At 43.0% G+C, this 13,702-nt stretch overlaps 2 protein-coding genes and 1 non-coding gene across 5 annotated transcripts; 2 read left to right on the top strand and 1 right to left on the bottom strand.

Annotated features, from left to right (window-relative positions):
- The first annotated feature begins 425 nt into the window (after window positions 1-425).
- On the top strand, window positions 426-2,280 carry CRYGB (crystallin gamma B). Of its 2 annotated transcripts, none has more exons than XM_036070884.2 (3): window positions 426-434; window positions 532-774; window positions 2,005-2,280. In XM_036070884.2, the coding sequence occupies exons 1-3, from the start codon at window positions 426-428 to the stop codon at window positions 2,278-2,280; spliced, it is 528 nt and encodes a 175-aa protein (XP_035926777.1). The 2 variants fall into 2 exon arrangements, with proteins under 2 accessions (XP_035926777.1, XP_035926778.1); XM_036070885.1 differs by having other exon boundaries at window positions 532-780.
- A 2,721-nt stretch (window positions 2,281-5,001) lies between these two features.
- On the bottom strand, window positions 5,002-5,109 carry LOC118522064 (U6 spliceosomal RNA). The gene has a single exon (XR_004910440.1). It is a non-coding gene; the product is annotated as a U6 spliceosomal RNA (small nuclear RNA).
- A 4,452-nt stretch (window positions 5,110-9,561) lies between these two features.
- LOC118522052 (gamma-crystallin C) lies at window positions 9,562-11,188 on the top strand. Of its 2 annotated transcripts, XM_036070882.2 has the most exons (4): window positions 9,562-9,570; window positions 9,674-9,916; window positions 10,760-10,762; window positions 10,916-11,188. In XM_036070882.2, exons 1-4 carry the CDS (start codon window positions 9,562-9,564, stop codon window positions 11,186-11,188), a joined length of 528 nt encoding a protein of 175 aa, XP_035926775.1. The 2 variants fall into 2 exon arrangements, with proteins under 2 accessions (XP_035926775.1, XP_035926776.1); XM_036070883.2 differs by lacking the exon at window positions 10,760-10,762.
- The last annotated feature ends 2,514 nt before the right edge of the window (window positions 11,189-13,702 follow it).

The following is a 13,702-nucleotide window of genomic DNA, read 5'->3' as shown; positions in this document are numbered from 1 at the left end:
ATTTTTAATAAAAGTTAAAAAAAAAAAAACACCAGTCTTGAAGCAGAATACATTACTTAGTTTAATTACCTTTGAGGAGTCAATTAAGCAGAGTAGGTGACAAAATAAAAGCACGGGGATAGAATTTCGCTCATCATCTTGCTCAACTAAAAGAGTAAAGACTCTTTTCATTTTGGTGGCAACAACAGTTTTAGTGAATCAGAACAACCCGAACCTACCAGAAAGAATGAGAGTAAACCATTCAGCTAACCCCAATGACCAGGGGGAGGAGGAGCGGGGAGCTGGCAAATCCCCTTACTCACCGAAATGGGCCCCTTTTGTGTGATTTCCTGCGGAGGCAGCAGTCAGGGCTGCTATATATACAGTGGCACTCCCCCTCGTCCCACACAGCACCCAGCCAACACCTCCTGCTCGCTTGCTCCAAAATGGGGAAGGTAAGTGCCGGGTACCTGAGGCTCAGGATTGGCCCTGGTGCAGCCTCTTCAGCAGGGGGGCCAATCGCCTCATGCTCCCACATCTTCCATTTTGCAGATCACCTTCTACGAGGACCGCGGCTTCCAGGGCCGCTGCTACGAGTGCAGCAGTGACCACCCGAACCTGCAGCCCTACTTCAGCCGCTGCAACTCCATCCGCGTGGACAGCGGCTGCTGGATGCTGTATGAGCGCCCCAACTACCAGGGCCACCAGTACTTCCTGCGACGTGGGGACTACCCCGACTACCAGCAGTGGCTGGGCTTCAGCGACTCCATCCGCTCCTGCCACCTCATCCCCCAGGTGAGTGTGCCTCTGTCCTCGTCTCTGGTCTCTTCGGAAGTGAAAGCCATGAACAGATATCATTCTTCCACCAAATCATTCCAACCAGAGAGCAGAAAACTGAGACTGAGCCTACAGCCTGCAGTCCATTCCAGAAGGAGGTCTCAGATGGGGAGCCATTCTTCATGAGCTCTGTGGTGCTTGCATTTTTACTCACACGCTCCCAGATGTTTATATTTTAAAATGTAACTACAAAAATTAAAAAGCCAAAGACTAATTGAGAAAAAGCAGGACAGAGGGAAAACAGAAGTTGCCATGTGTTTAAGATAGAGCTTACTAAAGTCGTCATTCCAAGTGGTATCCACTCAGAAATAATATATCAAAACTTCTAGATACAATCTGGGTCTACTTAATTGATAAAAATACGCTTGCTTGCTTTGGCTCACTTTTCTATTGTCTTCTGGTTTTTATTCTAATTTCATGGTCAGTATCTATTAGCTCCCTTAGAGGTATATATTAGAGGAAAGGCCAACTCCAAAATGAAAGTTTGAGAATCAGTATTTCCTAGAGAGTAATTTGTCCAGTTCTCAGAAGAATGTGCTGGAGTGTGGGAGGCATGGAGTAGAGTGTCATCCAAACAGAGCTCAATGGAGATGATTTTTGCTGCTGAGGGAAATGAAGATGGTGAGCGACTAGACCAGAAAGGAAGCTTAAGGGTCAGATAGGTTGAAATCTGAAGTGACACTGAGGCAATAAAAACAGAGACAAAGAAAATGTGTCATCTTCTTTTTTACAAGAGCCCAATAATCTTATGTTCTATGGTGTACGCAAAACCAAAACATTGGTCTTAGAGAAAATAGCCAAATGTTGATTCCTTTTTAACCAGAGTACTATATCAAATGGGACTTTGCTTTCTGATGACTTACACTTTTCTTCCGAGAAGGACCTTCTCTAATAACATGGTCAATCTTATTTGAGACCAACCTTGGCTGCCAAGGACAGAGCCGGGTGGATAGCACTGAAGGGCTGCCAAGGTCTGTCCCTAGCATTGCCTAGAAATCATTAGAGGCCCGGAAGGGCGGGGGTAATGGGGGCAGGAAGGCTCTTTAACACTGCAATGTGATTGTTCTGGAAGCAAAGCCAGACTCCAGGAACTTCTGGGCTGGTGGGGCCAGGGAGATGTAGGGGCTGGAACTTTAATTTCTCTCCATTTGTGTTCATTTATCTTTTCTTTTCTGTCTGTCCCCTCAGCATTCCGGCACGTTCAGAATGAGGATCTACGAGCGAGATGACTTCAGAGGACAAATGTCAGAGATCACAGATGATTGTCTTTCTCTTCAGGACCGCTTCCATCTCAATGAAATCCACTCCCTCAATGTGCTGGAGGGCTGCTGGGTCCTTTATGAGATGCCCAGCTACAGGGGAAGGCAGTACCTGCTGAGGCCCGGGGAGTATAGGAGATACCTTGACTGGGGGGCCATGAACGCCAAAGTTGGTTCTTTCAGACGAGTAATGGATTTTTACTAAAGTATTTATGTTCTCCACTTTTCTCTTTTAGAATCCAATAAAATATTTAGCTTGTGTTTCTTGCACTACAGAGTCCTGCTTTTTTTTTAATCTATTAAGCCTTCGTAAGCAATAATGGCACTTAGCCCAACATAATGACAAACATTTTCATGATGGGAAATGATGTCTTATAAGGGGGACAAAGTAAAGGATATCATTGCCAGCATTCTTTTAAAGACTAAACCATGTAGACTCAAGTTTCAATTCAGTTGGGCTAAAGACATTTATGGTTAGTCTTAAAAGCATAAATTTGCAGCTACAATGTTAAATTAGTACTTATTGTAACATCTCAAGTTATCCTTGTAGGTTATCTCCACCATCTTTTCTATTTAGTCCAAATCCTACCTAATGAGGAAAGTCATCTCAGCATCTAGACCCTTCCTTTAGCTTCAAAAACAAATGAACAAACCGGTCACCCTCCCCTCTTGCATTCTTTATCCTTCTAACGGCTGCCAATTCCATGTCAATACCTCATTCCTCCAGGAGATTTTCAGTCCAAATAGGATTCACTTTCTCTTTTATAGAAGAATTTCAGGATTTCTACCAAAAACCATATGCACATAGGGAAACTCAGGCTCCTATCTCTTTAATAGGAAGTAAAGAATTATGACTATACCTGGAAAGCAATACTAAATAGAGAACAAGGAATTGACATTTTCTGGAGATGTTTGTTTGACTGTATATGTGTTTCCTTTGGGGATGTTTATCTTCCAGGAGCAAAGTTGGAGTCCAAGTCCCATGTCCTAAGGCACTTTGTTTGTTATAGGTAAAGCCAGATTTGAATCCAGCAGCCAGGACAGAGGGGAAACAAGATCAGTTCCATGACTAAGAGAGTCCATGAGACAAATAAATTAATTATCCAAGACTAGCCTAACTGCTCCCAGAACTGAAACCTCAAAGAAAGTCTTCATGTAGGTCCTAGTAAAAAGGGTACTGAGCAAACAACATTCCTAATAGCACGCAGTAATTAAATATGGTTCTTCGGTCTGTTTCTTACAAAGTTTGAAAATGAAGCTGATGGTTTCAGGTCAAAAGCCATCTAAAGTACCCCATTCTCTGAGATTCTAATGAAATGGCTTAAATGTCATCTCACATGGAGCAGGAGACTTGTGTACCCACATTCTCTGACACATACATACTCCATGTCTCTTGTGATTCTGGAAAGGGAATGAGTAATTTATGCTTTCCCCAGTCACCCTCCACTCTGAATTCCTGCCTTGTCATTGGATGAGTCATCTTGTCCTCCCCCATGTGACCCACCCCATGCGTCTCACCAACTCAGGTGGGAGACATAGCTCCTTTTCCTGGAGCTCCTGAACCATCTCTCACATAAAGCATTCATGCGTGCAGCCAGTTTCATTATAGAGATTGTGGGAGGAGTTTAGATCACAGCAGTACAACAATATCAAATTTAATATTACATGACTATGCTCTAAACAGTCTGCAAGCTCCAACCTGCTGCTGGGTGGCCTGGTCTTCTTTCTCATTCTTGCTCCTCTCTCCTCTGTTCTTAGCTGTACCCACATGGCTATTTATTTTTTATAGTCTCCTTCCATCCCATGCTTTCCAGGGCTCCAATCTACCATCCACGTGACTTGTGAACAGAACAAGCATCTAATTTGTTGCTTAACCTGAGTCATTTCTGAGAGCGAAAGCATGTGCTATTAGAGATTACATCAGGGCAAGAGGAATGAACCAGGACTGTTCAAGGCTAACTGGTTGCACGTGGTTAAGCTATCTATAAGAGTTCTTTCCCTGGAAAATAGTCAGATTCTTGAATTATTTGGTATTAATTATTCCTAAATCCCAGTTCTTCAACCTTTAAACTCCCAACAGTAGTGTTGGCTTCCTGGAGACATTAGCCAGAGTTTTCCGTTTGCCAATAGTAACATATCAGACATAAACTGGAAAGCCAAAAGCTTCTTGCAGTGCTGAATTTTACTTTATTTGCTTGGTAGGCATGAAATCACAGACTTCAGACATGGAAATGATCCTGAAACACTTGAACCCAAAGCACATAAAATTAGAGATCCTGGATGCCACTGATCAAGTTTCTGTTCTTGAAAACTGTTTCCAGGGGCGCCTGGGTGGCTCAGTTGGTTAAGCGTCTGCCTTCTGCCCACGTCATGATCCTAGGGTCCTGGGATGGAGTCCCGCATCAGGCTCCCTGCTCAGCGGGGAGCCTGCTTCTCCTACTCCCTCTCCCCCTGCTTCTGCTCTGTCTCTCTCTCTCTGTGTCAAATAAATAAATAAGTTCTTTAAAAAAAAAAAAAAGAAAGAAAGAAAATTGTGTTTTCATGCCTGGGGAACAGGCAAAGAAAATGATATCCTCCCTCTAATCCCAGCATTAAAAACAATCAACAGAGGGAGGTAATGGTGGGGGGTGAGCAGAGGGGGAATACGACCAAACTAACTCTTCACCTATGCTTCCTCCTTCTCTCCCTCTTCTCTCAAAAGTACCTGCTGGAACCTCAAAGAGGTGAAAAGGTCTGAGATGGAAGCCGCCTCCAAGAGAGGAATGGGAGAAGGGGTACCCTACAGGATTCCTCCTAACCTTTTCCCCATGAAGATGAAAAAACAAGTCAAGATAAGCCCAGGGTCAGCCTATACACATTATATACACCAGTATTTCCTGTATATCCTACTTCATAATAAGTCCAGATTTTAAATCTTTTGTGTTTTTTTAATATGGACTGCTTCAAGAATTTACATGTCATCCTTGTGCAGGGGCCATGCTAAATCTCCTCTGTATCACTCTAATTTTAGAATGCATGCTGCCAAAATGAGCACCAGATTCTAAACCTTTTTCTTCCCTTTATCCTTCTTTTCTCCCTTTCAACCTATAGTGTCTTCTGGTCAATCTAACCTATATAAGACCCACCAAGCAAAGAAACTGAAGTCATTCCATAAAGAAGCGCCACGAACTGCTCTATTGTGTTACATGCTCAAAGGGTGCTCCTCATTATGGCCTTCCTCTCCAGTTATCCTGCCTTGCTGCCACGGGCTTAGGTCCTGATGTTGCTATTGTCTTATTCCCTCCCTTCCAGATTTTAGGGGTTCAAAGCTTCTTGTGGGTTTGTTAAAGCAAAAATGACAATCACAACCACCTGTTGCTTAAACGAGAAGAGATGTTCTGCTTTTTACACAAGAGCCAATTTGATCCAAATGGAATGCCACAGGAGTTAAGCAGAGGTAGATCATTGGTTGCCCCCTCCCTATATTCTTGTCATCTATTGGTCAGTCACCAAACACAAGCTGAGAAAGAGAACCAGAGGCTGGTGCTACGATGGTGATCCTTGGTGTCTCACCCAGCCTCCTTGTTTGGGATACTTTGGTCTATGTAGCTGCCACCCAAATGACCTTATCTCATTTAATGGAGCTTGTGGGTGATACAAAAGCTACATTAGTTACTAGGAAGCAGGAAGGTGGGTGTTAAGGTCAACTGCTGCCTGGACCTGAGGCACTGGGAACACTCTGGAATTGGCCACTGCTGTTGTAGTATTAATTTGACATCTCAGGAAACACAAAAATTTGACAGAATTACCAAGGAACAGAAGGTTTTGGGGAGAACACAACATTCCTGTTTTCTCTCTTTTGCTTACTCATCTCCCCTGTTATAAAGGCCCATTAAATAGATCAAATGCAGAGTGCTTGTGTCATCCTACACATTGAAAGTTGCAAATACTGAACTTTGATGTGACTGTGTATGCTGGTTGTGCTGAGCATTCAAAATAGGTCCCATGGACTGTTACAACAATGGATTTCAGACTAGGGAGTAACATTCATATCCTCCAGGCATTTACTGAGTAGCCTTTATGTGCCAGTTCATTTTGCCACTTGGTGGGAATACAGAAATAAAGATGGAATAGTTCCTGCCCAGAAAGGAGCTGCCCTCATTTATTTTAAGAAACTGATGTCTAAACAAAATAATTAGATACGTAATAATTACCATTACAGTGGCATGAGCAAGATGCTTGATAGAACCAAGTTGGCAGTATTAAATTCAGCCTGGAAGATTAGGAGAGGTTCAAGAAAATCTTTACAGAGGAACTGATACCTGAGATGAACCTCACTCTGGGTGAAAAATGCAGAACTGATATCTCAGTGAGAAGGATCAGTATATTAAAAAACAAGAGAAGGATAGCATAAACTTCCAGCTATAAAATGAATCGGTTCTGGGCATCCAATGTACAGCATAGTGTTTATAGGTAATAATACTGTATTATATACTTGAAATTTGCTAAGAGAGTAGATCTTAAATGTTCCCACACACACACAGATGTTAATTATGTGAGGTGACACAGGTGTTAGCTAATGTTATGGTGCTAATCACCTTGCAATATATAAATATATCAAATCTATATGTTGTAGACCTTAAACTTACACAATGTAATATTTCAATTATATCTCAGTAAAACTGGGGGGTAAATGAGAAATGTGAAAATAACATCGTGCATTGGGAAACAAGTGATTCGGTGTGATCCGTCGGGAAGTCTGAAGACAGAGGATCTCAGGTCAAGTGTGCCATGCTAAGGAACCAGTACTTGATTCTGGAGGCAATGGGAGCCAGTGAAGGGTTTCAAGCAGGTGAGTGGCCGCCTTAGTTCAGGCTGCTATAACAAAAATACCATGGACTGGATGACTCAAACAAACATTTCTTCCCCACAGTTCTGGAGGCTGGGGAAGTCGGAGATCAGGGTGCCAGTAGATCCAGTGTCTGGTGAGAGCCAGCTTCCTTGTTTGCAGACTGTCTTCTCATTGTGCCCTCACCCAGAGACAGGAAGCAAACTCTTCCCCATCTCTTCCAGTGTCTAAGGACACTAGTCCTATCATGATGTCTCCACCCTCAGGACCTAGTTATCTCTCAAGGCCCCATCTCCAGACATCATGACAGTGGGGATGAGGGTTTCAACATATGAGTTTGGAAGGGACACAAACATTCAGTCCAGAGCAGTGACATGACTTGATGTGTTCTGATTCTGCTCACCCTGGCATGCTGGCAGAATGCAGTTTGGAAGAAGGCAAGATTAGACAGAGTCCGGAGACTGTGGACAGTCCAGCTGAGATATGATGAAAGTCCAAGCAAGGCAGCTGCAGGGGAGGGTGATGGGGAGGGGAGATTGGGGAGGTAGGTAAAGAAAGGGAACACAGGCGCCCCAGGAGAGAAAGAGAAAGATCTGGAAAAAAACAAGACTAAAGTTTAGTACTCTGCATTTTCTGAGCCCTTCGCCTCTTTTCCTGTCTAATCAGCACTATCATTTAAGTGCTGGTATTTCTGCTTTGATTCTCTCATTATGTGTATATAAAACTTTGTAGAACAAAGCAGAGAGTTCTTCTGCCTGTATGTTTAAGGAAAATAATGTGTAAGTGCTAATAAAACATTAGCTGGGGATGTCTAAACCATTCTTTCCTTACCAAAAGAAAAAAAAAAAAGAGGAAACCAGACTAGTGTTTTTTAAAGTTTGATCCAAGAATGATCTAGTGCTGGTTAGAACTACAGATTCCTGGAGTCTTTCCCGCATCTAATGATACAAAATCTTGAGAGAGGGTAGGACCTGGCAATTTGCAGTTTTAACAAGCACAGGTGATTCTTTATGCACACTAGAGTTTGAAAGCCACTACATGATTTCTAAAGTACCCTCCACATCTACTTTTTTTTTTTAACCAAAAAATGGCTTCATAGCAGAGAAATTTTTCAAGCATCTTTGAGAGGACTGACTATGTTTGTGAGAGATAAATAGGCTGACGTCATCCTTAGCAGTGTCACACTATCACTAACACCGAACATTTACTTAATGCTCATTTATGCCAAGTATATGCCAAACACATTATACACATAATCCATTGACTCATGTCAATGTCCTTCAGCCAAAGACCACCCGAACACCTGTCACAAAGCAAGTTGGGTTTATTACTTGTTAAGAGGAAGTGTGGGGAGCCTCAGCAAAGGGTGTTAGCAAAGAATATTGTTATAGGATTTGTACTTTGGTTCGGTGACTTGGAGAAGAGCCTAAAAGAGCAGGGCTTCACTCTAAATTGGATGTTGTCAGAACATGGGGGTAATTTTATGATTGGATATCTCAATAAATCTACTCCTGGGGAGGGGAGCCTAGAAGGATAAAGCTGCAGTTGAAAAAGAAGGAGCAGTTAATCATCTGGGCTGAGAGAGGGGGTGTTTGGTATTGCGTGGGTGACACGGTAACTTTGTTTTTGCTTGTGCTTAGACAAAATTATGAAGTGGCCCTATTTTGTCTCATTGCATCAGAGTCTCAGAGTAACCTTGCCTGAAGTTGGTATTCTGGGAAATTGTTTATGTCTAACAGAGGAATAACATGGCTTAGCTCTGAATGCCAGGCCAGCTTCTGAATGCAAATACCTCTCTTTGTTTTTTTCCTTCTTTCTTTTTCAACTTACTATATCCCACGATATAAGTACTATGAAATAACTCAGGCTCTGGGAGGCTATGTGGCTTGCCAAGTTCATGTGGCTACTAAGTGGACATTCTGAGTTTATGAAGCTTTACTGCCTCCCTGGAAAGGGAAAGCACTTCCAAAAAAAGCAAACATTTCTCAGTTTGGGACCCAAGGACCAGAGAAACTTTCCCCTTGGTTCTTATCACAAGCTGACTTGCAGGGCTGATTTCTAGTACATGAGACAGACCCACCAAAGGAGGAGTCAGCTGCTGCTGTGTCTTAAAGCCTCAGGTCACCACAATCAAAACTAGCAAAGATCAGAATCCAGATCTGTGTCCTGCACTAGACTGGCAAATCGTATAAAGAAAAAAAAATTAAGTTACAGTGACCTCTGCCATCAAGTGTTTGTGGTATTCTACATCACAGACAGCCCCTGGAACTGGGGAGCACTTCTATAAAGGCATAGATTTCCCCCCAGAAAATACATGGAGCAGAATGGAATCATATCCGTAGAGACATGAATTTCGGGTCAAAAGTTCAGATTGATGTGCTGATAAATTTAGAAAACACGAAGAATCCAAATAAAAGCAAGTCTGGGGACTCAACTAGGATGCATCCAGAACAGCGTTAGAATATACCAGAGAATGAGGGCAAACTCCACAGGCATTTCCACTGAATGCAGCACGTAAAAGGGATCCATAAAATCCCCTTACTCACCGCCTGGGGCCCCTTTTGTGTTGTTCTTGCCAACACAGCAGCCCTCCTGCTATATAGACCCGCGGCGCTGCCGGCCCATCACACTGAACTCGCACACCGGTGTCAACCAGCCATGGGGAAGGTGAGCGGGATGCGAGTTAAGTAAAAAGAAAAAAAGAAAAACACCTCTCTGCCAGATCCGTTGGGAGCCACTGCTTTAACTGGGAATCACTCTTCCTTTGCAGATCACCTTCTACGAGGACCGCGGCTTCCAGGGCCGCTGCTACGAGTGCAGCAGTGACCACCCGAACCTGCAGCCCTACTTCAGCCGCTGCAACTCCATCCGCGTGGACAGCGGCTGCTGGATGCTGTATGAGCGCCCCAACTACCAGGGCCACCAGTACTTCCTGCGGCGTGGGGACTACCCCGACTACCAGCAGTGGCTGGGCTTCAGCGACTCCATCCGCTCCTGCCGCCTCATCCCCCAGGTGAGTGCCTCCTGATTTCCATCCGGTTGCCTGCCTGTCCTCACTGGATTATTGACGGCAGTGAGGGTGAGGGAGGGTTTTCCTTTAAAAGCACCTAAGGGGTAGAGTGGGCTTTAACTACTGCCTAAGCCCAGATAGAGAAATGCACAAAAACAGCAGAGCATACAAGAAGAAGTCACTTATGGGAAGAGTCCGTTTTATTGTGAATTTTTGCTACCGTTATGTCCATTACAAAGTTGTCTGTAACCAGTGTGCTCTCATAGTGGGATAGAGAACAGAACGTGCCAATGGGAAGCTGGTTGGACGTAAGAAGGCTGTATTGCGAACAGATTCATTTTAAAAACGTAAAATTGTAAAATTGTAATTTTAATTAATAGTAAAGAATTGATGCTGAATGACTTAGATGGGTTCCACCACAGACTAGCAAAAAATGGGAACTCTCTTGTTAATAGAGGCCGTTCAAAGTTCGTGTCCAACCTTGGAAAAGGTAGTTGCCTTTTATTTGGAAAAGCAGTTGAATTCTGGTTCCAAGTGACTATTTAAGCTAATTTTCACTGAAGTATGTGATTTTAAAAGTCCAACTTTAGTTAGAAATTTATATGAATATAAATTTGCAAGATAACACTCATTCTAAAAAAAGGTTAATACTCATATTAAAAGAATATTAGTCAGAATACTTTCCATTCCCCCCCCAAAATATACATCTGACTTATCACCTAGGAATTAATGGAAATTAGGGAATGAGGAGTCAAGGTATTTGAATTGTGGATGGACACTAACCCAGACTTTGAACCTCTTAAAATTTACATTTCCTAGATATGAAATAAAAAGTGAGAAGGCAAGCATGTATTAAATGCCAGTAGAACACAGCTCCATGCACGGCGTACCCAGCAACGTCAGGGTCTCAGGTTTTTTCACGGGTGATCTCATGCCCCAACCTACCAAGTTCATTTGTTGTTTGGTTGCTTCTTCCTCTCCTTCTCTCGGTGGACCGGGCAGACAACCTCCCACAGGCTGCGGCTGTATGAGAGAGAGGACCACAAAGGCCTCATGATGGAGCTGAGCGAGGACTGCTCCTGCATCCAGGATCGCTTCCACCTGAGTGAGGTCCGCTCCCTCCACGTGCTGGAGGGCTGCTGGGTCCTCTACGAGCTGCCCAACTACCAGGGGCGGCAGTACCTGCTGAGGCCCCAAGAGTACAGGCGCTACCACGACTGGGGGGCCACAGAGGCTAAGGCAGGCTCTTTGCGGAGGGTGGTGGATTTATACTAAAATAGGTTCACACTACCATTTTCTCAATTTGGAACCTAATAAAGTATTTAGTCTGTATTGTTGGCAATTGCTGACTTCTGTTTTTCTTTCACTGTGTGCCAGTTAATCCACCTGTAAATGCTTCCTGTTAAAGGCTGAGGAGCAAATGAGTGGGGAGGGGTCAGTTCCAGAAGCTCCGCAAGGTAGAATGAGTCCGAAACAGGCTCAGAAGTAGGGGTGGAAAGAGGAGGTAACCTGTGAAAGAAAGAAAAGGAGGCCAACACAGCAAGATGGAAGAGGGTGACTGACTGGTGAGGAGGGAGGCGGTCAGTTGGGGGCCCTGAGGAACAGCATTCCAGGAGCTTCCTTTGGACCCAGCAGGTGACTGGAAGCCATAGAGGGTCACAGATGAGCAGTGAAGAGAAGCCCACCTGGCAAAAAGACAACATAAGGCAATTGTAGTATTGTTTACTTTTGAGCACAGGATGATGTAACTAATGTCAAGGCTGCCATTGGACATTGCCATACTCTTGGACCGGTTGAAGATCCCCCCTCCCACTCTAAAATGCCTCCTGACCTGAGTGCACCTCCTGGCCAATATATCCCCTGGGCCAAACCCTACATGAAGTGCAGCTAGTTCAAATAAATTAATGAGATATATGTTAATATTTTAAATAGATTTTGATTTTTTTAAGGATTTTGTTTATTTATTTATTTATTTATTTGCGAGAGGGAGCAAGCAGGGGGGAGGAGCAGAGGGAGAGGGAGAAGCAAGCTCCACACTGAGCAGGGAGTCCGACATGGGCCTCGATCTCAGAAGCCTGGGATCATGACCTGAGCTGAAGGCAGACGCTGAACAGACTGAGCCACACAGGCACGCTTAAATAGACTTCAACTGAAGTAAAATCTGCTTGCTCACAAGCAAAGCCCTGCAAGTTAAAAAAAATTAAAAATCTTTTCGTCAGTAGAGAATTAATTTATTTTTAAAATTTTTCCTCCAAAGTAAAAACCTCCTATAATCGTACTACTTTACAAATTCTATAAAGAAAGAAGAGAAGGTCCTTCTGATCCCACACTTCATTGCTAACCCTTCTTTACACTCGGTGGGCACCCTTCTTGAAGTTTTTCTTTCCTTATATTGACATCTCTTGAAACATGCTTTTTATTTATTTACTTACTTATTGGCAAATATGGAACCATGCTGTACACGTTAGTCTGCAACTTGCTTTTAACATGCAAAATGATACAGACATAGATCTAGGTCAGTACCTTATTCTGTCTAATGACTGCATTATTGCTTATTTGAAGGCTCCCTAGATTATGTTACCATTGACCCATTGGTGATTGGGCTTGTCCAATGTTCCTTTTACAAACAAGGCTGCAAAGAATATCATTGCACATACACCTTTATCTACACACACCATAATTTTTAGAAGCTAGAGACCTAGAAGTGAGACTGCCCAATGATAGCACAAGATATTTTTAATTTTAATAGACTCTGCCCAATTGTTAGCCACCAAAGATCCTAACTTCTTTGAGTTAGTATCTCTACCATTTACTAAGCACCTACCATAGGCCTGCCATATGTAGCACTGAGGATTAAAAAAACAACCAAAACAAATAAAAGGCATGGTCCCCACCACCACAGAGCTCTACACAGAAAGAATATGAAATGCTTACACTAAACAGTAAGCATGTAATCACTTTTTAAAGTCAAGTACTTCTCAAGTACTAAATAATACATATGTAATCACTTTTATCAAGTACTTTTATTTAGCACTTTAAAGTCACCCCAAGACAAATTTCTAGGGGAAACAAATGCAGTAATATTTATTTACATATTTCTTATGATACCAAATGGCTTAAATCATGATATCAAATCAAATGGTTCTCAATATTTTAGATATCCCAGACCAGTTTTATTTAAACAGAGACCAACACAGACTTGCCAATTTTTATTTTGCCAAGCAAGGACCTTTAAGATTAAAAACAAAACAACAAAATCATAAAACTAAGCACCATCTACTCATACATTATTTTATAAAAGAAGAGACATTTACAAAAGGACATCATAACACCCCCAAATACACAAGTTCCTAATAAAATATGGAATTTGCTCTGCTGTATAGTGTTTTCATTTGGCAAAAACTGAGCAGAGTTTGAAGACTCTTGATTGAGGTTGCAGCCCAATACCTTCAGGGGCCAGAGAGATGATGTACATGAGCAAAACAACTTCCTTTAAGACCACAAGGAGTGATGAAGAGTATGGTGAGCTGCGGAAAGTGCAAACCATCCCAAAGCATCATGGAGAACATCTAAACATTATGCTGGCCAAATAAAACACATCCCAGTTCCACAGCCCTCGGAGCCGCCAGTTCTCATTTCCATGCTGGTGTGAAAGCTGGGGAGAGCCACCACCGAGGACAGCCCGGGAGTTCCCAGTGCACCCTCTCCCCTCATGAGATGCCTTGGTCTCATGTTAAGCCCACAGAACCCAAACACGGAGCTTGGAAACATGAGGTGACGAAACCCCAG

The sequence above is a fragment of the Halichoerus grypus genome, chromosome 4, assembly GCF_964656455.1.
Source record: "Halichoerus grypus chromosome 4, mHalGry1.hap1.1, whole genome shotgun sequence".
Taxonomy (NCBI): Eukaryota; Metazoa; Chordata; class Mammalia; order Carnivora; family Phocidae; genus Halichoerus; species Halichoerus grypus.
This window is presented reverse-complemented; position numbering and strand designations above follow the sequence as displayed.